Genomic DNA, 27,973 nt, shown 5'->3' with positions numbered 1-27,973 from the left:
CAAACCGGGTATCCGGGTATAAACCGAAACCAAATGTTAAGAACCGCTAAGTCACGTGAGGGGAACGTGGGCCTTGTTGGAAGGACGAGGATAAAGTCGTCATTTCAGTAGTCAGATGAGATCTAGGGCTTATATATTTTGCTGCCGCTTCTTCGCTCTCTCTTTCGCTTCCAGCTTTAACCGTTCGTCCGCCGGAGTTTTCTCGCAACCGGAATCCCAAATGGTCCGTCGCAGTTCCCTTCTTGTGTTTTCGATGTTATTAGTAAAGATTGTGGTACTGATTCTTCTTTTCGTGTTTTGGTGGGGTTGAAACAGGCGTCGGAGAAGAAGCTATCGAACCCAATGAGGGACATCAAAGTGCAGAAGCTGGTGCTTAACATCTCCGTCGGTGAGAGCGGAGATCGTCTCACCAGAGCCTCCAAGGTGCTGGAACAGTTGAGTGGCCAGACTCCTGTTTTCTCCAAAGGTTAGTCATGTTTAGGACAACCAGCTTGTTCATGTTTAGTTACTTGTTGTTCTGAGTTTTGTCTTTGCAATCTGTTTTGCAGCAAGATACACTGTTCGTTCCTTTGGTATCAGACGTAACGAGAAGATTGCTTGCTACGTTACCGTCAGGGGAGACAAGGCAATGCAGCTCCTTGAGAGTGGACTCAAGGTTAAAGAGTATGAGCTCTTGAGGAGGAACTTCAGCGACACTGGTTGCTTCGGTTTCGGTATCCAGGAGCACATTGATTTGGGTATCAAGTAAGTGTTTAGACACAAACTTAGAAAGATGGGTTTTGTGTAATTATTCATTGATCTCAGGTATGACCCGTCGACTGGAATCTACGGTATGGACTTCTATGTTGTTCTTGAGCGTCCTGGTTACCGTGTGGCTCGTCGCAGAAGATGCAAGGCTCGTGTTGGAATCCAGCACAGAGTGACGAAGGATGATGCCATGAAGTGGTTCCAAGTTAAATACGAAGGAGTCATTCTCAACAAGTCTCAGAACATTACTGGTTAGACAACAAAAGATGTCTCAAACAGAGATTTGTGTTTTGTCCACCTGGTTCGAATCGTATTTTATCAGTTTTGTTTTTGCTTTTTTGTTCTTCAGACATTTGAGTTTTATTTATAGACATTACCTATCTACAATGATTGCCATTAAAACAGGTATAGAGAGCTAAAACACATTCATCTAATCGTTTATTTTGAAACTAGTTATATGAATGTTAATTTCTTAACTGAAAGGTAATGAACGTTCTTTAGATGTGGGGTTTTTTTGGACAACCTTTAGATGTAATTAAGTTAACTCAAACCATTTTTGTAAAACAAGATTCCATAGCTCAACAACTATGAGAGACGATTCTTCAAGGGAATGTTTCTTTTAGAAAATCTTCATTGATATTTTTGACTTGATTGTTCAAAATTATTTCTGAATTTGTTTTGGCTCTACTCTGATTCAGTTTTTTTTTAAGAAATAAATATAATGTAAAAAAAGATGATAGTTACAGAAAAAAGAATTAAAAAAAAATATTTTTAATGTTGTCAACAAAACCCTAAATCCTAAACCCTAAACCCCTGGGTAAATCCTAAACCCTTGGGTAAATCCTAAACCCTTGGATAAATCCTAAACTCTAAATAAAAAACGACTAAAACCCTAAACCCTAAACGCTTGAATGTTTTAGTGTATAGTGATTTTGATTTAGAGTTAAGGATTTATCCTAGAGTTTAGGATTCATCCTAGAGTTTAGAGTTTATCCAAGGGTTTAAGGTTTAGGATTAAGGATTTATGGATTAGAATTTAAGGTTTAGGGTTTAATGTTATACTGACGACGTAAAATATTTTTTTTTGTAATTTTTTTTTTTACCTTTTAATTTTAAAAATATAATATAATTTGACAATATTTTGTTTCCTTTTTTAAAAGATATCGAATATAAAATAAGATAATTTTATTGGTTGGTGAACCTACTCTAAGGGGTGGACCTAAGAATAAGTCATAAATTTATTCACATACACTTGACAGAACCTTAATTTGAGAACCTCTCAATTGTTTTTTTTTTTTTTTTTTTTTGGTAAAATGTTAAAATATTATACCAATTTTTCGTTTTTGACAGACATTACAATAGAAGACTAGTAGCGGGTAAGTAAACAACAACACGACACCGAAACAACTACGGACAACATCAACGACTGAATCTAAAAGCAATACAACAAAGTGACTAAACAGTTTGATAACGAGACAGCCTCGGACCAAACTACTTTGAACCTAGATGAGAAAACCGATCAGTTGCCGCGAGCTATCGAGAGAAGAGCGCCCTCAAACCCTGAATGCTACGACTCCTACAACTTCCGACTGATACCCCATAGCGAACCAAAGCATAGAATCCAAGCTCGAGCTCCGAAGCCTAGCACGGAAGAAGAAACCACCGGCGGTACGAGGAGAAGCTGAAGTCCGACGATGCCGTCGTTCAGTGGTTTGCGCTAGAGATTACCGCCTCTATTGCATTCCACCAGGACCGTATACACCCATCTAACCGCAACCCATATAGAGAAGACGGATCGAAAAACAGACAACCCTCCGGAGGAGACAAAACCAAAGCCTGGCTAGGGGCTTGTAGCCCAATTATCTCACAAGAAAATCACACGAGCTGCAAACAGCCTCAAGACACATTCACGATGATGTTGCAATTATTGAGTAGAGCAAGGTGACGGAGCAGGCCACAACACCTTCACCACATATATCTGAGGGATGTCATGAGTATACGGAAGCACAAGCTAACGCTCAAGCGAACCATAGACAACAAAACATCAACCCGAAGCCACTAGGAGAACACGGACAGCGAACCCAACGGCACCACCACCGACGAAACCCTACGCGCCACCACCACCGGAGAACTCGACGGCGGATCCTCAGAGTAGGCAGAGAGAAGACGACATAACCGGAAACCAGCAAGGCCATAACCCCAACACCACACACAGCCTCACTCACCACTAGACGACGCCAAGAGAGAGACAAGACCGACGAGGCGCTTGACGGTGCAGCACGCGCCACCATGCTTGGAGAAGGATGTCTTTGTCACGGGAAAATTTCCAGTAACACTACACCAGACAGAGACTGACCCCGACGCCGGAAGAAGCCGTCCTCAAGCGACTCCAGCCACCGAGAAGCCTAGATCTGACAGCAGCGCACCAGATCTGAAACGAAGACACACATCTCCCTCTACCGAGAACAACGCATGAGATGAGAAAGAGACACAAACAGAGAGGAAATGGAAACGGAGGTCCGGCGGCCGCGTAAAGGAGGCGGCGGCCGCCGGAGAAGACTCACGATTAGGGTTTTCTGTTTGGTTTAAGAGAGAAGGAGGAGAGAAAGAAGGAGGAGAGAGACTATAAGATATCAACCTCCTCCTCCTCCTCAATTGTTGCTTTACATTCCCCTTTTTCAATTTATGATGGCATGACATTCCGGTTATTTCTGTAAGATTAAAGACAAAACTCATCTTAACTGGATTAGAGCTCGGTTTAACTTTCTTACCGTATTTTCAGATTTTGCTTAATCCAATTGGGTATATACTGAACGCATAAAACAACGTGAAACTATCGAACAAATGCGAGAAAATACATTTTTACTTTTGTTTTCCTGTAAGAATCTTTGACTATGTGATTATATGCATATTTATAACAAGACGTGTCGATTACAAATTACCTTGTACTTTGTACACCATTATAATATAACACAAAAGCAACAACATTATCCAATCATGTTTCCATTGTCAATTCTCAACTGCATCAGATTCGAGCAAATTATTGATTGGTTCCACATTAACTATCATGAAGAGAAATATGACCAAATCAAAACATTTACATATATAAATTAATGAATAACTTACACAACCAGAAAATAAAAACTTTGGCTGCATTATGACAGACGTTGAAGACAATAATGGAGTAATTAAACTAATAATTGTGACACAAGCAATTATAACTTTTTATCTATTTATTATTTACAATTTAATAATGACTGGATGGATCTTGACTTGCTCCAACATATTATACTACAGAGTCATTGACAGCCAACTTTCCGCACACATTTATAAAAATATATATAAAGTCATATTTTCGATATAAATACATTTTCTCTTTATCACAAATAAGTTGCAGCTTTTATCTAAAGCCAAATCTCTGCACAAACACAATCAGATGTGTCAATCTTAAACTACATCTATTTGTCATAGAAAGGGTCCATCGCTCTCTGCGAACTTTTTGGTTAAGATCTCATAACCTCTTTTTATTGGATGGTACGAGCCAAAACACAAAAGCAAACAAATCATTGCATACAACTGATGTAAATTAGTAGTTTGTGTAAGGTTCTTCAGTTTATTATTCCAAGTTTTCAAATGCTAGTATTGGTTTCTTTCATTTTATGATATGAACTTTGATAGTTCTTTGACTCATTTATTCGGACCACAACTCAAATTTTTTTTAACCGGTATATTCATTTGATATAGTATTATATATATTTTCAATTTAAAACTAACTAATAACGAATTAATTTGTTATATAATATTTTGTTTTGTTTTGAGCAATATCGGTAAGAAGAATATTATACACAAAGTTTTGAACTATTATAATTTTTGGATGAAAATTACTTTTTTATAGAAATTAACCCAGATGGATTAGTTTCTGAGATAATTATTTCTCCACGATCGTTCTCCACCCAAATACTTTTATATATATACCAGACCTTTAATATAAGGTTTCTAAGGTCTTTTTGAGGTCATATATATATATATCCCAAATTAGTTACTAATTACAAACTAATAAATATGCATTAATGTATACAAAAATATCATGGCAAGTTCTCAACATGATTCATCCCGCGAGATTGACATAGACCAAATCAACTCATTATTTAAGGGGTCACAAACAGACTAATCGGATTCACTAGACAGCTTAAGATCCCACTTAAAAGTTGATAGTTTCAACTTAACAGCATCATGCGTTTATATCATCTTTGATTTGTGAGTTTTTTAAATTAACTAGAGTTAGTTTAATTGTACTTAGCTTCATTTTGGATAGTACAAAAACGAGCATGTGTGTGTGTGTGCATATATAATTTTCTTTTCTATTACATGGACAGCAAAAAATTTAAAATCACAGTCTACACTAGATCAGATGCGGATAAATTAAAATAAAGATTTGCATAGACTTAATCAAGATGTCCAGCTAATTTAACAAATCATTTGATCAGCAATAAGCAAGCCTTATAGTATAATAATTAAACTAGAGCTTGACCCGCCCGCCCGCGCGGGTATTAATTTTTATGTATTTATACATTGATATTTGTTTTTCATGATTAGTGTTATATATTTTATATATGTTTCCATATAACAAATTGCATTCAAAAGATCCGGATCGAACCGGATAATATGATTATTTTTGGTTCAAATATCCAAATCATTTTCAAATACATTCGTTATTTAAATATTTTTAATTTTCTGTACATGAGAACCAAATTCATACAGATCCGGGAGATGCAACTTGAAACTCACATATAAATTTATATCCAAACATGGCCTAATTTCAAAACCCAAAAAATCTATACTCGAAAAAATGACCCGTACCTAAATGGATACCCGAATGTCTATGCCTAACAGATTCCGTAAAAAAAATATATATATATGTGTTTGGCTAAACTAAGTGAAATAGAAAAAAATATATTTAGTAATATTTTTACAATATTAATAATGATAAATATATGAATATCGATTTGTTTAGATAAGTTTTGAATTGTAATTAATTAATTTAAATTGATTTTAAATGCAGTGGTAGAATCTGTAAATAAAAAAATACAAAAAGAAGTACCTAAAAACTTAAAAAGAAATTTCAAAATCCAAAAAATCTATACCCGAAAGAAACAACTCGTACTTAAATGGGTACCCGAATATTCGTCTATGCCTAACTGATTTCGTAAACAAATAAAAAAATATTTTAATGTGTTTGGCTAAATTAAATGAGATAGAAAATTTTTTATTTAGTAATATTTGTACAATATTAATAATGATCAATATATGAATATCTATTTGTTTAGATAAGTTAGATAAGTTTTAGAATTGTAATTAATTAATTTAAATTGATTTTAAATGTAGTGTTAAAATCTGTAGATAAAAAGAAATACAAAAAGAAATACCTAATTTATTATAAATGCAATGACTAAATGTGTAAATAAAAGAAAATACATATACTGCTATCCAAGTTTCCATAAAATTCTCATTTAATATTGTCATCCATGTTTCCAAACAAACCTCATTTTTAAACTGCAATTCATGTTTCCAAACAAACCTAATTTGTACTTCAGTTTTAATAATATAGATAATAATTCCCACGAGAGAACCTTTCAAAAGAAATAAACAAATGACTAGAATACAACTGGTCATATTCTATTCAAATAAAATACAAATACCGAATATAATAATAGTATAACACCTTTGATATTTGCCTGCACGTCCCAAAAAACAAGTCGAGAATAATAACCACATCTCGTTGATTAAAACCCTCTCGCTAATCACCTTCCTAATCATCTCCATCAACTGAAAACAAAAACATTATTCGTTCTCTTTAATCGTACGGTCGAGAGATCAACCATGCACCATAGAGGAATTCAAGAATCTGACGACGAAGAAGATGAGACTTACAACGACGTCGTTCCTGAATCTCCTTCTTCTTGCGAAGACTCCAAGATCTCAAAACCAACTCCCAAGAAGAGGTTTTGCTCCATGTTCTTACGAATTGTTAATGTTTTTTCTCAAAACAATTGTCTGAAAATGTGATGGTTGTGTGTAGTAGGAGGAACATGGAGAAGAGAGTTGTCTCGGTTCCGATTGCTGACGTGGAAGGATCTAAGAGTAGAGGAGAGGTATATCCACCGTCTGATTCCTGGGCTTGGAGAAAGTACGGACAAAAGCCGATCAAAGGTTCGCCTTATCCCAGGTACAATTACCGTTTTATCCTCAGTGGCGGCTGCGTATGTTAAGTGTAGACGGTGGTTGGGCTAACATACGCACATCGTTGAGTTTTAAAATAACGGATCGCGTCTGATATTGCGTGGTTTCACGCGCCATCTCCTTCATTCTTGGTCTGCTTTTTAATGTTAAAATTTTTTAATTACGAAACAATTTGATGAGTCATTCGCTAACTTAAGTTATCTAGAAGGTTTTGCTTTACTTTGATGATAATAACCTTGGGGGAGATGAAATATTAAAGTAGGTCTAGATCTTGTTGATTCTAATCACACAAAGCTACAAAGGGTAATGCGCACAAAAAGGAAAAGCATTTTACATTTATGTACGTGTTTAACGTGCCAATATTTTATATATTTTTTACTTATTTATTTTGCTGTGAGTTTTACGACAAATATTTTCAAACGGTTTGTAACAATTTTAAAACGATAACCGTAAATTTTAATTAATTTTAATATTAATCATAATTAACTTTATTAATCTTAGTATTATTCAGTTCATTAATTTGATTTTGTTGAAAAGTTAAGGAAATCGTTAAAGTTAATCACTTTTCTCGTATGTGGATCTCTCAGGGGTTATTACAGATGCAGCAGCTCAAAAGGCTGTCCGGCGAGGAAGCAGGTGGAGAGAAGTCGTGTGGACCCCTCAAAGCTCATGATAACTTACGCATGTGAACACAACCACCCTTTCCCCTCCGCCGCTAACAACAAATCCCACCACCACCACAGAACAAGCTCCGTCGTCCTAAAAGCCGCCAAGAAAGAAGAAAACATGGAAGAAGAAGATGACGAAGAAGAGGAGGAAGTAACCGCCGCCGCAGAGGAACCGGTGGGGCTAGACCTGAGCCACGTGGATTCTCCGCTGCTCTTAGGTGGCTGCTACGGCGAACTTAACGAGTTCGGGTGGTTCTACGACGCGTCCATTTCATCATCCTCTGGTTCATCTTCTTACGGTGGGAGTTTCCTCGACGTGACACTAGAGAGTGGTTTTTCAGTAGGCGGAGAGGAAGATGAATCACTGTACGGTGATCTCGGTGATTTGCCTGATTGTGCCTCCGTGTTCCGCCGTGGAACGGTGGCTACGGAGGAGCAACGACAGAGATGCGACTTTGGTGCCGTTCCTTTCTGTGATAGTTCTAGATGAGTTGTGTGTAGCCAAAAGCTATAAAAGGAAACTTTTTTTTGTCCCAGTGTAAAGGTGTATCAATGGTGGATTCATATGATTCATTAAAAATAATAATTAATAAAATAAATATAATGTTTTTGATACAACAAAGCGTTTATGATTTCTATATGCGACGAGGAATACCAAAATGGAAAGTTTCTCAAACCACAGAGATTAGGTCTAAACTCTAAAGTGAAGACTGAAGAGATCGTTTACTGTCAAAGAATGATGAATCTAAAAAGTGGACACTGTCCTTTGGAACTATACATTCCTCATGAAACATATGTTTGCATGGGGTGAGCGAGCATCATTGTTTCCTTAGGCTCAGAGTCTTTTTTTCGAATGATGTTATATTTATTCAACCCAAAAAAAACTTTGTACAAAGAATGCGTCTAGTCTCGTATCAAAAAAAATGCGTTTAGAAACAGAGTTTAAAAATAGAGCTCAAAGTCTTCTTCACCAGAGTAACCTTCAGAGTTTCTTGAGTTTTCGCTTCTTGAGTTCTTGTTTTTGTAGTATAAGAACCAAGACATTAAGAGCATGATAATATGATTAGAAAAATAGTCTACTGACTAAATCACTCTTGGACCTGATGATGATCTTGTATTCGAGTCATATCTATCCGATTGATTTGGAACATCAGAGTAGCTATTTCTAGCGTTGTTCTGGATAAATGGCCTTTTTGTAAGAAATAAAGAGATTACATGTTTTTGTAATTGTAATGCAAGTTCATATCGGATTTGATTTTGAACATCAGAGTAGCTACTTCTGTCGTTGTTCATAGCTGAACACATTGGCCTTTTTTGTTAGAAAGAAATGGATGACAAGTTTTTGTAATTGTAATGCAAGTTCATATCACTTTTTTTTATAACAACGGAGGTTCGAAGCCCGTAATCTCCCTCTCCCAGACCCGAAACCACATCATGTAATACCACTTTTCTTGCTTTGAGTTGTTGTTTTTCTACTTATATTAATTTCGTAACAGCTGAAAAGTTAAGCAAGGAAAATACCCTAGTGTGATATGATAATGCCATGTCTTCTCTCCTGAACAAGTACCATGCACACACATCATGAACTAAATCTTAAAGTGGTTGTGATGTTGAGGAAGAATCATACCAGAAAAATCAAAGCTTGTACCGAGTACATTTGTGTGATATATATAGTTTACCATAATGAACTTTTAAACCTTGATTCAACTAGAGAAATGCCAATCGGAAACGATACTGTCATCATCAATGTATAAATCTGCAGGTTTTTAAACTGAATATATACATAATTGCAGTGTTTTGATAGATTAGGTTTTATATCAGATTTGAAAGAAATAAAGAAATAAAACAACGGGGTTGGGCTAGAGGCACTTGAAGGCAACACCCAATACTGTGAACCCGCAGTTCGACTCCGTTGGCTACCAGGAGATTAAATTGTCAGCATCGCTGGAGTCCACATAATAGTCGGTTGGTTTCTGCCGTTGTGGTTAATTAAAAAAATGAAGAAAGAAATAAAGCTTGATATTGTGTCCTAATGTGTCAATATGGCTATTTCTTTATGAAGGTACCATTAAGCATCTTTACATGTCTAAGCCTCAAAGCTTCACAAATTATAGCAAAAGCACAATCCAAGATGATGCAATATTTCACCTAACATCAAAATCTATTTTATTTGAAGAAACATCAATCTGATGAATAAAGAAAAAAAAACAGAAACCAAGCAATCACCTCAGAAAATAATGTCTGCATCCTTCTCTCCACCACCACCAACAAGCAAGCTCCTAGCAGCGTTTATCGATATACCTCTCTGCATAGAGATCCCTTCAAGCACCATCTCCTCAGCAAACGCCTTCGCATTAGCCGCTTGTCTCTCAACCTCCCTCCTCTTGTATCCCTGAATCTTCTTCAACCTAAAGAAATCTTCCCTCTCAAGCTCATCAAGCTCCCCCTTGATGTAACTAATCGTATTCTCAATCTTCGGCTTCACCACATTCTCCAGAGCGTTCACCCTCCGATTAGTCGTCTTGATAGCCTCATCAAGCGTCAAGAACGAAGTCTGGAGAGAAGCAAGCTCGACAAGCACCTCGATAGCTTTAACGTAAGCCACACGACACTCTTGGACTTGTTGTCCACCTCTAGCTAAACACCGGTTAAGTCGTTCTTGGTCTCGCCTTCGGAGAAGTGGTCGAACTTTGGGAGCTTCACGCCGGCGATGTTCTCTTGTCTGGACCGGACTTTGAGCGTGGCTTCTTTGACGTTCTCGAGGACGACGTGTTTGACGTTTTCGCCGGCGACGTACTTGACTTCGGTTAGAGCGAAAGAGGATGTCTTCATCATGTCTCCCATTGATTCCTTGGCGGTAACGATTTTCTTGAGGAGGGCTCTGAACTGAACGGTTAAAGCGTCGCTCTTCTTCTTGAGGAGAGCGTGGCCTCTCGTGGCGCCAACGAGACGAGCTTTCATCACGCCGAGCATTGTAACGGTGGGAACCACATTCAAACGCGCGTTTTGGCCAGCCATGACTCAGAAACTACTGCAAATGAAATCATTATTAGGAGCAGAGAACAAAAACATTAGATCTTTAACAATAAATCAATCTAGTAAACTGATGAAACAGAGCAACTCTGATTTTAAGAAGTGTCGACAGGCGTGAGAAGAGAGAGCGATCCTCGTCGCTGAACGTGGAGGAAAGAAAAGATTGGTTTTCTATTACTTCAAAGTTAATAAGTATATCACAACATCATATTTTATTTTCCCATATTACAGAAACAACAAAGTTCTTATATCACACAAATACAACACTTTATTTTCATAACATATATATTACTTATAATTATATCCGCACCACCATATATTTTTTTTCCACATATTTGCTGATATAGGTTGAAGTTTATGTATCACACACATATACAAATATAGATTGAAGTTCTCTGTCTCACTGGCTAGTAGTCCCCATTTCAAGTTGATAATTAGCGTTCGAATCCAGATCACTTGATACTTCATTCTCTCACTGGCTCGTAATGCCTTAGCCACACTCCATTATAGGCCTGTGCAGCCAAACGATACAATGAGCCAATAAAAAAAGCATCTTGATCTATCAAAGAAGTAGATGTATGTATGCATAATATATCACCAATGAGCCAAACAACCTTTTTAAGTCATTGATCTATCAAAGAGTGTATTTACCTGCTGGGGTCTCATGATCTTAGTGTCAGGATCATCCAACGACTCACGCCAGTGCGACAAGTATCCAGCCAAACGTGAGACTCTGGTGAAATGTGATGGGACTCCCATTGCTCTGTGTTTTTGCCCATTTCAATTACCAAAACAAAAGTTTTAGGCAGAGAGCTAAATGGTTAAAATAACTCATTAGCAAGAATACCGTAAGATCAGATGACACATCAATGTCTCTTACCTATAGACTAATCCAGAGTAGAAATCAACATTTGGGTAAAGCTTTCTCCTAACAAAATATTCATTAGAGAGTGCCGTTTTCTCTAGCGCAACTGCTACCTGGTTACATAATAACATCAAAAACCATACATTTTCAACAAACCATCAAGCAAGAGATCATACAATAATCTAAAGTACCTCGACGAGAGGATCCTTTCCAACAATGGAGAACACTTCATCAGCCAGTTTCTTAAGGAATTTTGCTCTTGGGTCATAGTTTCTGTAAATGCGGTGTCCAAAACCATACAGCTTCCTCTTCCTGAGAGGAAGGAGTTAACATTAATGTAATGACTCAACACAATCCAAATACTATTGAGTCTTAAGTATATTTGTATTACTTGTTCTTCACACATTCGATGAACTCTGGAATATTTTCAACACTCCCAATCTCTGATAACATCTTAGGCACAGCCTCAACTGCGCCACCATGAAGTGCACCATTGAGGGCTCCAGTAGCTCCCCCAATAGCAGTGTATACATCAACACCACTACAAAAGTACATATATATATATACTGATTAAAACATAGATATCGTAGCAGAGAGTCGATGAAAAATCTCTAACCAATGATATTATTAGAGGAACTCCCTCAGTAGTATGAGGATGGAGTTCTAAAAGAGTGATTAAATGCTAATTATTATTAAAGTAATAGATGGGGTTCACAAAACCTTATCTTATAATTTCTCATTTGATCATTTTTTAGAACCCTATTTATTATTTTACTAATAATTAGCATTTAATCACTCTTTGAGCTCTTCATAACCATGGATGAAGGTGTTCTTAATACCTAGAGGAAAGATGCCGAGCAGCAGCAGTGGAGCAATTCATTTCATGTTCACAATGCAGTATGAAGATGATGTCCATTACTCGAGCTAGCCGAGGATTAGGCTTGTAATACCTATTGCCCCTGTATCAGTGGAAGATGAGAGGAATTAATATATATCCAGTTAAAGACACGATCAACACTGACTAAAGCAGTAAGTTTACTTCCTTCAAATACAAGTGTTTATAATCAAGACTTATTCTTGGGTTCACTCCCTAGAGTGAACCTCTAGGTTCACCAACCAATAGGATTGTTTTATTTTATATTCGAAATCTTTTAAAAAAGGAAACAAAATATTTTCTCAAGTTATAAGTTATATTATATTTTTAAAATAAAAAGGTTAAAATAAATAAATTTAAAAAGTAGTAATTAAAAAAAAAAAATTTTAACATTCTCAACAAAATACTAAACTCTAAATCCTAATCCCTAATCCCTAAACCCTAAATCCTAAACCCTTGGGTAAACCTTAAACCTTTAGATAAATCCTAAACTTCAAATCAAAAACACTAAACACTCAAGGGTTTAGGGTTTTAAGATTTAGTGTTTTTGATTTAGAGTATGAATTATCCAAGGGTTTGGAGTTTACCCAAGGGTTTATAGGGTTTATGATTTAGAGTTTAGGGATTAGGATTTAGGGTTTAGTGTTTTGCTGAAGACGATAAAAATATTATTTTTTTTTAAATTTGTTTTTCTCTAACTACTATTTTTTCTAATTTTTTTAACCTTTTTATTTTAAAAACATAATATATCTTGACAATATTTTGTTTCCTTTTCTAAAAGATATCGAATTTGAAATAATAAAATCTTATTGGTTGGTGGACCTAGAGGTTCACCCTAGGGGGTGGACCCAAGAATAACTCTATAATCAATCAAAGAGGGGAGATGGAGAGAGGCTTACATTGAATTCAGCATATAGAGTAAGTTCTCTGTATAAGAAAGGTTGCTCAAAGGAAGAACAGGAGGCTTGCCTACTGTCCTCAAAAAAGCAGCTGCTGCAATAGTAGGTGCCTGTATATGACCCACATTATGTTGCATAATACATTAATTAGGGCACCAAATCAATAGACACAACAATACCTGTCCAAGAATACGAAATATCTGTTTATCACGAACTTGTCCAGACTTGTAAACATCTGGGCCCTGAACCCACCCAATGGGAAATTCCATGAAATCAAGAACACAAACAAATGAAGAACGTTTTCAGGAAAAACAGGGTTTATAATACTTACCATATGAGCAGGGTTTGCATCAGGATGAAAGAGAGAAAGTGCACTCATCGCACTGTCAAAAGCACTCGTTGGATATGCATCTTGAGGCATGGACTGAATCATATCCTAGCGAAAACGTTCAGAGAAGAAATTATTAAAATCGACATCAAGTATCTATAACCACAATAATGATCAGATAGACAAATGCTTCAATATTTCTAACTATATATATGTGACTTGTCAATATTAAGTTTTACAGGGCAAAAAATGGTCACCCATCATATAAACATAATCATATTTACAACGGTAAGATAGACATGATGCAAACAGCTAAAAGTGCTAAATTTTTTTAATCTGAAGTTATTTTTTATTAGTTGATATAGTTTGGTTAGTTTAATGGTTTTTAAGACACAAAATAGACATGATGCAGCAATCCTTGAAAGAGCTAAGAAGCATTATGGTTTACACAAAGCAACTTATAAAGGAAAGAGTAGAATAAACTCACCAACAATCCTTGTGGAACAGCTGAATGCTGAGAAATCGCTAATTCCCAATCAGCTAGCTGACTTTTAGAAGGCAGATTCCCATAAACTGCAAGAGAAAGAAAAAACAAGAAATACCAAGATACTTACTGAGGAGAAAGCAACATGCAAAGAGAAGCTACATGATGATAATGATGATGATGCAAGACTTACTGAGGAGATAAGCAACCTCAAGAAAAGTACTACTCTCAGCCAACTCTTCAATTGGGTATCCCCTATAACGTAGGATTCCTTCATCTCCATCGATGTAAGAAATGGAAGATCGAACAGGAGCTGTGTTTAAGTAACCAGGATCGTATAACTTAACCCCCTTGTCGTCCTTTCCCATCGTTATCTGCACCAACCATGCAAGTAAGTCCATATATAATCAATATAACTAGAATAAAATTTATATTATTATTCGAATTAATATTTTTGGCCATTAAACAATTTTTTTAAATTTTTTTTGTTAATTACATAATATGTTTACTAATGAACCGATCCCGTTTTCAAAAATATTTTAGGTTAAAAAATTATTTTATCACATAAAAACCTAATGTTTAAGCAGAAGAATCTCATGCCTATTATTTGGTTACAATGAAACTATGTCAGCTTGATTTTATATCATGATTTAGCAATTTAAAAGTTAATTATGGTTATGAAAAGTTTATGTTCACGTGTCAATCCTATCTATTTTCGATATTTTTCTTTTTTTTTGTGTCATTTTAGTTATTGCTCGATATAAATATTGTTTTTTGAGTTTATTCTCTTTTCTTTCTTTTATTTTGGCCTGAGATTTAGAAAATGTTTAAGATTCAAAATATTAAATAGATACATACTTAGGTTAAGATCTGCATCTTGTGCAGAATAAATATAAAATATTTATAACTTATTTTATATTTTTTTTGCATATTATGAAATAATAAAATAATAATAATATATTAAGCAACTAAGAAATTAGTTACTATTATGTAATAAATTGGCTTGCACATATAAATCAAATTGCCGCTCTTATTTATTCGCAATCATTTTAGGATAAATAAATCAAAACAATCAATCTTATTTATCGTATATGATATATAATTAAATTTAAACGATAGGAAAAATATATATATATATATATATATTAACATAAACACCTATTAAAATAAAATTATTTATTTATATGATTTTATTATCATTGTATCTTATTATAGAAAAAAATTTAAACATTGATCACAAAAGGTTTATGTGAGACTTTTAACAGTTTTCGTAATTTATTTCGTTTTGAAAATTTTAAAATACAACATATACAAAAAAATATAATTTTTTAATATATGATTAATGTAATTATGTAATTTATTTTAATAATAAAGTATTAAACAAAAATGATAGAAAATATACAGATTATTAACAAACTCTTCATTATTTAAAATCATTAAATATTATATATATCATAATAACATTAGGTAATTCCGTAGGTTTTATTTAAAGATATAATATATAATAGTTTCAACTTGACAAATCAATGGTCCATAACGAACATACTATATAATATAACATTCCCTAGCAATTTAATTCTGGACTAACAAAATTTTCAATTGATTTTCAAGCCGCAACGTAAACAAACTAACATTCCAATTACATGAAAAATCAGCATGACACTTTTTTAATTGGAACAAACTACATGTTCTACACTTTTTAAATGTTTCTCTTTTAATATATAGGGGACGTTAAACCATTGATCATTAATTTTTAACACAATAATTTTAAAAAATTTAGTAATTTTGTCGTTTTTGAAAATTCAAAATATAACATATACGAAAAAATCTATATTTTAATTTTATAGGTAATTTGATTGTTTAATTTATTTTAATAATATAAAATTAAACAAAAACGATGGATGAGATATAAATTGCTATCAAATATTTATTATTAGAATCATTAATTGTCATATATATTATAGTCATATTTGGTAATTTCGTAGTTTTTATTTAAGGAAAGAAAATAAAATAGTAATTATACACTTTAATTAATTTGATGATTAGTTTTACGAAAAGTATAATATATATTTAATTGGACCAATATTTTCTAAGGATTCTGAATTTCATTTTGGTGATGACACATGGCTACACTTAAAGGTTGTAATGTTTCTCAATTAATATATAAGGGATATACACACAACGTGCATTCTTAAATATTCAGACAACTTTTTTTGATATACAAACAACATGCATCTCTAATCAACGTGTATAATCCATATAATATACAAAACATGCATCTCTAATAAACTGCATGCTTTTTTCAACATGGACCAGTCATAGCCGAATAACACATTCGAGGCCCCAATTTTATAGAATTATTATACATATGTCATGTGGTTTTTAAACTGCCGATTGTTTATTAAGATTAGTTTCAAATATTATGACCTCTTAAGTCTCAGGTCCCATCCTACTTGTCACTAGAAAACTTTTTTTAATATACCTTCTTGAGATCGATGGATTTAACAGTACCATCTTCTGCAACTGGGACCTGGTACTTCTTTCCTGTGCGCTCATCGACTATGGTCAAGCTTCCTTTAAGGGATCCATGCAGTTCACTAGCACCCGATGTGCACCATGGCTCGATCGCTGGCAGTATCACCTGATCAGACACCTCCAAGTGCGCAGAGAGAACAGCCAAACGAGCAATCCCCCTCTCCATTTTCACCTCAAAAGAAGAAAGGAAGTTATAAGTGAGTACTAATTGAAACTCACTACGCTTATTCTTATAGTGTCTACCCACACTTGTTATCACTATACTTCTGGCTTTTGAGGCATGGTTGGCATGAATCTACTCTCATTACACGTTTATGGATTCTCTGACCGTTACTCTTATACACATTGCTTCTCACACGAAACATTATTATTAGCAAAGAAAAACGATAGGATGATCATGCAAATTTGTAAAATCTAGTGCTGTCTCTGCTAACAAGGGAGAATCACTAGGGAGTTGAAAACGTTAATCGATTTCTACATGATTCTCGGGCCCGATACATCATATAGCATAACACATGTTATCTGCGACCATCAATATGTTCTCAAATGCAAATTATAGTTTGGAAAAGATAAAATTAGGTTCACTTTACGTACTATTTCAGCAATTATATCCCCACCTTTAACGTTTATTCCAGAAAAAATATCTTCCTTTTTTAACACAATTTATGACAATTAAACACATAAGACATACTTATGTTTACATACAAAACAATGCAGTTTTTTTTGTAAGCTCAAAACAATGCATTTGCTTTCTCAGAAATAAAAATAATTATTTTTGTCGGTAAAATATACTGATCATTTAAAGTACTTAGTAATTAATTTCATGTTTTTGGTAAAATTTTAATTTCATTTAGATCTCTTTTTACACTTTTGTATAACTCCTTTTGTTCTCCTTGTTTTGCATCATTGATCATTGTTTTTTATTTTATTTGTCTTGTTTTCCTTAATTTTTCTTAGATTATGAAATTATTACAAAAAATGTAATTAGATTTGAATAAAGCAAGTGATGAAATAACTAATTAATTAAATCAATTAAAGTATATAAAATCTAGAGTACAAAACGAGTATGACACCTGACCCGCATTAAAGAGGCAAACCCTTAATACCTTACTCCAATTGGATATGCTTTTTCCCTTATTTATTTAATTTATTCGGTTTCTGCCGTTACAGTTCCATCTGCAGCTCATCTCACTCTCTCATAACCCCCCCCCCCCCCCCCCCCCCTCTCACATGTTATCTGCGACCATCAATATGTTCTCAAATGCAAATTACAGTTTGAAAAATATAAAATTAGGTTCACTTTACGTACTATTTCAGCAATTATATCCCCACCCAAACTTTTAACGTTTATTCCAGAAAAAAATATCTTCCTTTTTTTAACATAATTTATGACAATTAAACGCATAAAACATACTTCTGTTTACATACAAAACAATCCAGTTTTTTTTATAAGCTCAAAACAATGCATTTGCTTTATAAGAAATAAAAATAATTATTTTTGTCAGTAAAATATACTGATCATTTAAAGTGCTTTAGTAATTAATTTCATGTTTTGGTAAAAAATTAATTTCATTTAGATCTCTTTTTACACTTTTGTATAACTCCTTTTGTCTCTTTGTTTTGCATCATTAATCATTGGTTTTTATTTTATTTGTCTTGCTTTCATTAATTTTTCGTTAGATTATGAATTTATTGCAAAAAATATAATTAGATTTGAATAAAGCAAGTGATGAAATAAATAATTAATTAAATCAATTAAAGTATATAAAACCTAGAAAACAAAATGAGTATGATACTTGACCCGCATTAAGAGGCAAACCCTTAAGACCTTACTCCAATTGGATATGCTTTTTCCTTTATTTATTTATTTATTTAATTTATTTGGTTGCAGCAGTTACAGTTCCGTATACAGCAGTTACTATACTTCTGGCTTTCGAGGCATGGTTGGCGTGAATCTACTCTCATTACACGTTTATGGATTCTCTGACCGTTACCCTTGTACACATTGCTTCTCACACGAAACATTATTATTACCAAAGAAAAACGATAGGATATTCATGCAAATTTGTAAAATAGAGTGCTGTCTCTGCTATCAAGGGAGAAGCACTAGGGAGTTGAAAACGTTAATCGATTTCTACATGATTCTCGGGCCCGTTACATCATATAGCGTAACACATGTTATCTGCGACCATCAATATGTTCTCAAATGCAAATTATAGTTTGGAAAAGATAAAATTAGGTTCATTTTACGTACTATTTCAGCAATTATATCTCCACCCAAACTTTTAACGTTTATTCCAGAAAAAAATATCTTCCTTTTTTAGCACAATTTATGACAATTAAACGAATAAGACATACTTCTGTTTACATACAAAACAATGCAGTTTTTTTTTGTAAGCTCAAAACAATGCATTTGTTTTCTCAGAAATAAAAATAATTATTTTTGTCGGTAAAATATACTGATCGTTTAAAGTACGTTAGTAATTAATTTCATGTTTTTGGTAAAAATTTAATTTCATTTAGATCTCTTTTACACTTTTGTATAAATCCTTTTGTTCTCCTTGTTTTGCATCATTGATCATTGTTTTTTTATTTTATTTGTCTTGTTTTCCTTAATTTTTCGTTAGATTATGAAATTATTACAAAAAATGTAATTAGATTTGAGTAAAGCAAGTGATGAAATAAATAATTAATTAAATCAATTAAAGTATATAAAATCTAGAGTACAAAACGAGTATGACACCTGACCCGCATTAAGAGGCAAACCATTAATATCTTACTCTAATTGGATATGTTTTTTCTCTTATTTATTTAATTTATTCGGTTGCTGCCGTTACAGTTTCATCTACAGCTCATCTCACTCTCTCACAACCCCCCCCCCCCACCCCCTCTCCAATTAAAGTATATAAAATCTAGAGTACAAAACGAGTATGACACCTGACCCGCATTAAGAGGCAAACCATTAATATCTTACTCCAATTGGATATGTTTTTTCCCTTATTTATTTAATTTATTCGGTTGCTGCCGTTACAGTTTCATCTACAGCTCATCTCACTCTCTCACACCCCCCCCCCCCCCCCCCCCCCCTTTCTCACATGTTATCTGCGACCATCAATATGTTCTGAAATGCAAATTATAGTTTGAAAAATATAAAATTAGGTTCACTTTACGTACTATTTCAGCAATTATATCCCCACCCAAACTTTTAACGTTTATTACAAAAAAATATCTTCCCTTTTTAACATAATTTATGACAACTAAACGCATATGACATACTTCTGTTTAGATAGAAAACAATCCAGTTTTTTTTGTAAGCTCAAAACAATACATTTGCTTTATCAGAAATAAAAATAATTATTTTTGTCAGTAAAATATACTGATCATTTAAAGTGCTTTAGTAATTAATTTCATGTTTTGGTAAAAAAATAATTTCATTTAGATCTCTTTTTACACTTTTACATAACTCATTTTGTTCTCTTTGTTTTGCATCATTAATCATTGGTTTTTATTTTATTTGTCTTGCTTTCTTTAATTCTTCGTTAGATTATGAATTTATTACAAAAAAATATAATTACATTTGAATAAAGCAAGTGATGAACTAAAAAATTAATTAAATCAATTAAAGTATATAAAACCTAGAAAACAAAATGAGTATCATACTTGACCCGCATTAAGAGGCACACCCTTAAGACCTTACTCCAATTGGATATGCTTTTTCCTTTATTTTTTTATTTATTTAATTTGTTTGGTTGCAGCAGTTACAGTTCCATATACAGCAGTTACTATACTTCTGGCTTTTGAAGCATGGTTGGCGTGAATCTACTCTCATTACACGTTTATGGATTCTCTGACCGTTACCGTTATACACATTGCTTCTCACACGAAACATTATTATTAGTAAAGAAAAAACGATAGGATAATCATGCAAATTTGTAAAATAGAGTGCTGTCTATGCTAACAAGGGAGAAGCACTAGGGACTTGAAAACGTTAATCGATTTCTACATGATTCTCGGGCCCATTACATCATATAGCGTAACACATGTTATCTTCGACCATCAATATGTTCTCAAATGCAAATTATAGTTTGGAAAAGATTAAATTAGGTTCACTTTACGTACTATTTCAGCAATTATATCCCCACCCAAAATTTAAACGTTTATTCCAGAAAAAATATCTTACTTTTTTAACACAATTTATGACAATTAAACGCATAAGACATACTTATGTTTACATTCAAAACAATGTAGTTTTTTTTGTAAGCTCAAAACAATGCATTTGCTTTCTCAGAAATAAAAATAATTGTTTTTGTCAGTAAAATATACTGATCATTTAAAGTACTTTAGTAATTAATTTCATGTTTTTGGTAAAAATTTAATTTCATTTAGATCTCTTTTTACACTTTTGTATAACTCATTTTGTTCTCCTTGTTTTGCATCATTGATCATTGTTTTTTATTTTATTTGTCTTGTTTTCCTTAATTTTTCGTTAGATTATGAAATTATTATAAAAATGTAATTAGATTTGAATAAAGCAAGTGATGAAATAAAAAATTAATTAAATCAATTTAAAGTATATAAAATCTAGAGTACAAAACGAGTATGACACCTGACCCGCATTAAGAGGCAAACCCTTAATACCTTACCCCAATTGGATATGCTTTTTCCCTTATTTATTTAATTTATTCGGTTTCTGCCGTTACAGTTCCATCTAAAGCTCCTCTCCCTCTCTCACAACCACCCCCCCCTCTCTTACATGTTATCTACGACCATCAATATGTTCTCAAATGCAAATTATAGTTTGAAAAATATAAAATTTGGTTCACTTTACGTATTATTTCAGCAATTATATCCCCACCCAAACTTTTAACGTTTATTCCAAAAAAATATCTTCCTTTTTTTAACATAATTTATGACAATTAAACGCATAAGACATACTTTTGTTTACATACAAAATAATCCAGTTTTTTTGTAAGCTCAAAACAATGCATTTGCTTTATCAGAAATAAAAATAATTATTTTTGTCAGTAAAATATACTGATCATTTAAAGTGCTTTAGTATTTAATTTCATTTAGATCTCTTTTTACACTTTTGTATAACTCCTTTTGTTCTTTTTGTTTTGCATCATTAATCATTGGTTTTTATTTTATTTGTCTTGTTTTCATTAACCTTTCGCTAGATTATAAATTTATTACAAAAAATGTAATTAGATTTGAATATGGAAAATTCTCTTAAATAAACCATATTTAAGTTTTGGTCACAAAAATAGACCACAAGGAAGAAAATAACAAAAATGTTTCATTTAATAGGTAAAAGGACCCTAATACGCTAGATATATTAAAAATATATAAAAACATAAAGAAAAAATTTAAAAAAAATAATAATAATAAAAAAATAATTTTTTTTATAGTTTTAAATTATAAGCTCAGTTTTAGATAAAATAATTAAAAAAATACTTCTGTTTACATACAAAACAATCCAGTTTTTTTTTGTAAGCTCAAAACAATGCATTTGCTTTATCAGAAATAAAAATAATTATTTTTATCAGTAAAATATACTGATCATTTAAAGTGCTTTATTAATTAATTTCATTTTTGTGGTAAAAAATTAATTTCATTTAGATCACTTTTTACACTTTTGTATAACTCCTTTTGTTCTTTTTGTTTTGTACCATTAATCATTGGTTTTTATTTTATTTGTCTTGTTTTCATTAACCTTTCGCTAGATTATAAATTTTTTACAAAAAATGTAATTAGATTTGAATATGGACAATTCTCTTAAATAAACCATATTTAAGTTTTGGTCACAAAAATAGACCGTAAGGAAGAAAATGACAAAAATATTTCATTTAATAGGTAAAACTACCATAATACGCTAGATATATTAAAAAATATATAAAAAAATAAAGTAAAAATTAAAAAATAATAATAATAATAATAAATAATTTTATTTATAATTTAGATTATATGTTTTCAATTTCGAACTTTTTTATAATTTGTTTTTTGAAAATATATATTATTTTTTCAAATTTTCTTTTCGTAATTCTAAAATACTTTTTGAAACTATTTTAAAAATTTTATTTTCAAAGTTTTAACTTTAATTTTTTATTTTATAAAATTTTTAACCTCAATCCCAAATTCACACCCCTTAACTCCAAACTCTAAAGTATATAAAACCTAGAGTACCCAACGATTATGATACTTGACGTGTATTTAGAGGCAAATCTTAATATTTTACTCCATTTGGATATGCTTTTAATTATTTATTTTTATTTATTTAATTTATTCGGTTTCTGCCGTTCCATCTGCAGCTCATCTCCCTCTCTCACAACCCCCACACCCCCCCCCCCCCCCTCTCACATGTTATCTGCGACCCTTGTTCGGAAACTCGCTAGGCGCTACGCGTGCGGTGCACACGGGCCTAGCGATTTATTAAAAACGCGGAATAAATTCGGGGAGTACTCGGGGAGGAATTTTTTGTATTTTTTATGTATAATACTTTATATATACATATAAAACATGTATAATACATCATTAATACTTAGATTCATAGTTTATAAATAAATACCCAATGATATGAGATTTTTTTTTTCGAAAGCTGGCCTAATTATATGATAGATCACGGTTTTGAGGTGAATATGTTGCTGTTTTTGTAATTTATTTCAGTCTTTAATGAATTATATACATATTTAATTATATATTACATTATTACGTATATGGTCTTACATAATACGTACGGGTTCAAGCTTCAAGGTAAATAAAGAATGTTTATTTTTTTTACTTTTTCTTTAGTGGATGATAAATTACTATAATGCCATCATCTCTTTCCTTTCGAATCTGTCCATAGTTGACCCTTTTCACCATTTTCACACGATTGTTAAACAGATTTTAATAATCTTTTATTGTTTTTCACACGATTTTGATTGATTCTCAACAAAACTTACGATCTTTGAACTTACAAATCAGAGGAAGTGAGTAATTATTCCACGATAGATTTTACTGTTTAGTTAACTAATCGGCGATTTTGTTAAACCACGTTCACGGCGGACAGAAATCGGTTTGCCGAATAATTGCACCGATCACCCCTAACTCGCCACGGTGACCCACTGCGTAACGAGTTCTCGGCCGAGTAATCGGTAACTCGGGCGAGTTTTAGAACAAGGTCTGCGACCATCAATATGTTCTCAAATGCAAATTATAGTTTGGAAAATATAAAATTAGGTTCATTTTACGTAACATTTCATCAATTATATCTCACACCCAAACCTTTAACATTTATTCCAGAAAAAATATTTTCTTTTTTTTAAAACATAATTTACGACAATTAAACGCATAAGACATACTTTTGTTTACATACAAAACAATGCAGTTTTTTTTGTGTAAGCTCAAAACAATGCATTTGCTTTCTCAGAAACAAAAATAATTATTTTTATCAGTAAAATATACTGATCGTTTAAAGTGCTTTAGTAATTAATTTCATGTTTTTGGTAAAAATTTAATTTCATTTAGATCTCTTTTTACACTTTTTTGTATAATTCCTTTTGTTCGCTTTGTTTTGCATTATTAATCATTGGTTTTTATTGTATTTGTCATGTTTTCATTAATCTTTCGCTAGATTATAAATTTATTACAATAAAATGTAATTAGATTTGAATATGGGCAATTCTCCTAAACAAACCATTTTTAAGTTTTGGTCACAAAAATAGACCACAAAGAAGAAAATGACAAAAATGTTTCATTTAAATAGGTAAAATGACCGTAATACCCTAGATATATTAAAAAAATATAAATTAAAAATTAAAAAATAATAATAATAAAAATAATAAAAATAATTTTTTTATATAGTTTAGGATTATATGTTTTCAATTTCGAATTTTTTTATATTTTTTCGAAAATATATATATATGTTTTTTCAAATTTTCTTTTTGTAATTCGAAAATACTATTTGAAACTATTTTTAAAATTTTTATTTCAAAATTTAATATTTATTTTTTATTTTATAAAATTTTAAACCTCAATCACAAATTCCAACCCCTTAACTCCAAACTCTAAAGTATATAAAACCTAGAGTACCCAACGATTATGATACTTGACGTGTATTTAGAGGCAAATCTTAATATTTTACTCCATTTGGATATGCTTTTCCTTATTTATTTTTATTTATTTAATTTATTCGGTTTCTGCCGTTCCATCTGCAGCTCATCTCCCTCTCTCACAACCCCCCCCCCCCCCCTCTCACATGTTATCTGCGACCATCAATATGTTCTCAAATGCAAATTATAGTTTGAAAAATATAAAATTTGGTTCACTTTACGTATTATTTCAGCAATTATATCCCCACCCAAACTTTTAACGTTTATTCCAAAAAAAATATCTTCCTTTTTTTAACATAATTTATGACAATTAAACGCATAAGACATACTTTTGTTTACATACAAAATAATCCAGTTTTTTTGTAAGCTCAAAACAATGCATTTGCTTTATCAGAAATAAAAATAATTATTTTTGTCAGTAAAATATACTGATCATTTAAAGTGCTTTAGTAATTAATTTCATTTAGATCTCTTTTTACACTTTTGTATAACTCCTTTTGTTCTTTTTGTTTTGCATCATTAATCATTGGTTTTTATTTTATTTGTCTTGTTTTCATTAACCTTTCGCTAGATTATAAATTTATTACAAAAAATGTAATTAGATTTGAATATGGAAAATTCTCTTAAATAAACCATATTTAAGTTTTGGTCACAAAAATAGACCACAAGGAAGAAAATAACAAAAATGTTTCATTTAATAGGTAAAAGGACCCTAATACGCTAGATATATTAAAAATATATAAAAACATAAAGAAAAAATTAAAAAAAAAATAATAATAATAAAAAAATAATTTTTTTATAGTTTTAGATTATAAGCTCAGTTTTAGATAAAATAATTAAAAAAAATACTTCTGTTTACATACAAAACAATCCAGTTTTTTTTGTAAGCTCAAAACAATGCATTTGCTTTATCAGAAATAAAAATAATTATTTTTGTCAGTAAAATATAATGATCATTTAAAGTGCTTTAGTAATTAATTTCATGTTTGTGGTAAAAAATTAATTTCATTTAGATCACTTTTTACACTTTTGTATAACTCCTTTTGTTCTTTTTGTTTTGTACCATTAATCATTGGTTTTTATTTTATTTGTCTTTTTTTTTTTGGTAAAAATGTAAAGATATTATTACCAATTTTCAGTTTTTTGACAGAATTACAAAGATAACAAAGAAACAGAAGAAAAAAAATAAAAACCTAAACAACAACTCGAACTTGACAAAACAAGAGACAGACACAACAAGAAAAAACTGCTACCGGAGGTCTCAACTAATCCGCACAACCGCTTGCCGCAAAAGGAAGAATCACAGTTAATCCGAGAGTCAGAACCCAGTAATTTTGGCCTCCCCGATGATCCGCTCTTTATGATTGACTCGACCAAGAACAGCTCGCGGTAGACTTCCTAAGCGTTGACCAACACGAACAGCAGCCTCTCAAGAGGCCTAGAACTCCCGCATCACCAAGACCAAGCAATTATTGAGACGCAAGAAGCTCCGAAGAACCATACGCCAAAAACCTGCACAAAAATGGGGTGATAAGCAACCACATCTCCACGCCTTGCCCTCCGGGTCACCTCACGAGCCGGAAGAGCACATCCACAAGAACGCAAAGCGACCACGCGCTTGGCTCTAGTGCTGGGATGACGTGCTCAAACACATGGAAACACGAGACACGTCTTAACCGAATGACCCAACGGATAAGGAAGTCCTCGACATGGACAGTCTCTGAGAACCAGAGAAGCTGACCGGCACAAACGGAACCAGATTGGATAATGAAGAACAGCCGTAGGAAGACACCGGAGGAGAGTCGAAGAGTTTCTTCGCCAAGGAAACCGTCACGAGCGCAAACGTGGAACGCCATGACCCGAAAGGGGACAAGTAAGCAGCCCACGAAAGGTTCCAAACCCAAGCCATAGACGACTTCTCGTCGGAGGCCTAAACGTGGCGACACACGCCATAATGAAGATAGCCGGAGACGACACACGACGTCACCGGAGACAATCTTACAGACGCGCCGTTGAAGATGAACCTCACCGCACCTACTGAGCAATAGACAACATGAACCGACCTACGATGAGACACAACACGTAAGGTCGACTCACGCGCCGCCGCACATCGCCGTCGGGATAACGTGAAGACATGGAAGACAGGTAAACGAACAAATCCCGAGCAGCGAAGCCACCCTCCTAGAGCACGCGCTGCAAATCAGCAGACTTTGTCGTAGATCTAGGAATGAAAAAATGACCACCAACAAATCCCGACCCCAAAAAGCCGACCCTAACCACCCACCACCGCTACACCTACCTCGCATCATCACCAGAGACTCAAGACATCTGTCGGCTTCAGCCTAGGTTCCTCCACCGACGAAGCTCGAGCCACCAGGGACAAACGCATATCGGAGGCAGCCAGGGGAGGAAAGCAGAGCAAAGGAGAAAAGAGAGAGACAGGGGAAGAAGCCCTCCGGCGACGCCGCACGGTCCAGCCGCCCCGGAGGCAAAAGGAGATCTGGTTTTTTTAAAGGCTAAGGTTCGAGAGAGAAGAAGGTTTAGAGAGAGAGAGAGAGTCCAGGTAAATCAATATTTTATCTCTATTTTATTTGTCTTGTTTTCATTAACCTTTCGCTAGATTATAAATTTTTTACAAAAAATGTAATTAGATTTGAATATGGACAATTCTCTTAAATAAACCATATTTAAGTTTTGGTCACAAAAATAGACCGTAAGGAAGAAAATGACAAAAATATTTCATTTAATAGGTAAAACTACCATAATACGCTAGATATATTAAAAAAAAATATAAAAAAATAAAGTAAAAATTAAAAAAAAAAATAATAATAATAATAAAAATAATTTTATTTATAATTTAGATTATATGTTTTCAAATTCGAACTTTTTTATAATTTGTTTTTTGAAAATATATATTATTTTTTCAAATTTTCTTTTTGTAATTCTAAAATACTTTTTGAAACTATTTTAAAAATTTTATTTTCAAAATTTTAACTTTAATTTTTTATTTTATAAAATTTTTAACCTCCATCCCAAATTCACGCCCCTTAACTCCAAACTCTAAAGTATATAAAACCCAGAGTACCCAACGATTATGATACTTGACGTGTATTTAGAGGCAAATCTTAATATTTTACTCCATTTGGATATGCTTTTCCTTATTTATTTTTATTTATTTAATTTATTCGGTTTCTGCCGTTCCATCTGCAG

General features: G+C 32.9%; 3 protein-coding genes, 1 long non-coding RNA gene and 1 pseudogene across 5 annotated transcripts; 2 read left to right on the top strand and 3 right to left on the bottom strand.

Annotated features, from left to right (window-relative positions):
- Positions 1-56: 56 nt before the first annotated feature.
- LOC106415365 (60S ribosomal protein L11-1) lies at positions 57-1,129 on the top strand. Its single transcript, XM_013856044.3, has 4 exons — positions 57-223; positions 316-466; positions 549-744; positions 805-1,129. Exons 1-4 carry the CDS (start codon positions 116-118, stop codon positions 1,001-1,003), a joined length of 654 nt encoding a protein of 217 aa, XP_013711498.1. The 5' UTR covers positions 57-115; the 3' UTR covers positions 1,004-1,129.
- A 5,244-nt stretch (positions 1,130-6,373) lies between these two features.
- Positions 6,374-6,901, bottom strand: LOC111207747. The gene is made up of 2 exons (XR_002660004.2): positions 6,679-6,901; positions 6,374-6,573 (listed from the first exon to the last, which is right to left on the bottom strand). It is a non-coding gene; the product is annotated as an uncharacterized LOC111207747 (long non-coding RNA).
- Positions 6,507-8,270, top strand: LOC106415363 (probable WRKY transcription factor 69). Of its 2 annotated transcripts, none has more exons than XM_013856041.3 (3): positions 6,507-6,749; positions 6,827-6,973; positions 7,575-8,270. In XM_013856041.3, the coding sequence occupies exons 1-3, from the start codon at positions 6,628-6,630 to the stop codon at positions 8,143-8,145; spliced, it is 840 nt and encodes a 279-aa protein (XP_013711495.1). In that variant the 5' UTR covers positions 6,507-6,627; the 3' UTR covers positions 8,146-8,270. The 2 variants fall into 2 exon arrangements, with proteins under 2 accessions (XP_013711495.1, XP_013711496.1); XM_013856042.3 differs by having other exon boundaries at positions 6,508-6,749; positions 6,830-6,973.
- A 1,336-nt stretch (positions 8,271-9,606) lies between these two features.
- On the bottom strand, positions 9,607-10,747 carry LOC106412457 (annotated as a pseudogene).
- A 136-nt stretch (positions 10,748-10,883) lies between these two features.
- On the bottom strand, positions 10,884-17,168 carry LOC106447819 (citrate synthase 2, peroxisomal-like). Its single transcript, XM_048778329.1, has 12 exons — positions 16,621-17,168; positions 14,332-14,512; positions 14,142-14,227; positions 13,658-13,762; positions 13,506-13,568; positions 13,327-13,436; positions 12,393-12,512; positions 11,945-12,094; positions 11,745-11,865; positions 11,569-11,666; positions 11,340-11,451; positions 10,884-11,200 (listed from the first exon to the last, which is right to left on the bottom strand). Exons 1-12 carry the CDS (start codon positions 16,837-16,839, stop codon positions 11,153-11,155), a joined length of 1,413 nt encoding a protein of 470 aa, XP_048634286.1. The 5' UTR covers positions 16,840-17,168; the 3' UTR covers positions 10,884-11,152.
- Between the last annotated feature and the right edge of the window lie 10,805 nt (positions 17,169-27,973).

Source organism: Brassica napus, chromosome A4 (assembly GCF_020379485.1).
Source record: "Brassica napus cultivar Da-Ae chromosome A4, Da-Ae, whole genome shotgun sequence".
In the NCBI taxonomy this organism is placed as follows: domain Eukaryota; kingdom Viridiplantae; phylum Streptophyta; class Magnoliopsida; order Brassicales; family Brassicaceae; genus Brassica; species Brassica napus.
This window is presented reverse-complemented; position numbering and strand designations above follow the sequence as displayed.

Bases quoted from the DNA above. Each gene is read 5' to 3' on its own strand.
- LOC106415365 (XM_013856044.3), top strand. From the start codon at position 116: ATGAGATCTAGGGCTTATATATTTTGCTGCCGCTTCTTCGCTCTCTCT. The intron at 224-315 runs GTCCGTCGCAGT...GGGTTGAAACAG, and splicing joins CGCAACCGGAATCCCAAATG to GCGTCGGAGAAGAAGCTATC. The intron at 467-548 runs GTTAGTCATGTT...TCTGTTTTGCAG, and splicing joins GACTCCTGTTTTCTCCAAAG to CAAGATACACTGTTCGTTCC.
- LOC106415363 (XM_013856041.3), top strand. From the start codon at position 6,628: ATGCACCATAGAGGAATTCAAGAATCTGACGACGAAGAAGATGAGACT. The intron at 6,750-6,826 runs GTTTTGCTCCAT...GGTTGTGTGTAG, and splicing joins AAACCAACTCCCAAGAAGAG to TAGGAGGAACATGGAGAAGA. The intron at 6,974-7,574 runs GTACAATTACCG...TGGATCTCTCAG, and splicing joins AAAGGTTCGCCTTATCCCAG to GGGTTATTACAGATGCAGCA.
- LOC106447819 (XM_048778329.1), bottom strand. From the start codon at position 16,839: ATGGAGAGGGGGATTGCTCGTTTGGCTGTTCTCTCTGCGCACTTGGAG. The intron at 13,763-14,141 runs GTGAGTTTATTC...CGTTTTCGCTAG, and splicing joins CTGTTCCACAAGGATTGTTG to GATATGATTCAGTCCATGCC. The intron at 12,095-12,392 runs GTATTAAGAACA...GTACTTTTGTAG, and splicing joins GCTCGGCATCTTTCCTCTAG to TGGTGTTGATGTATACACTG.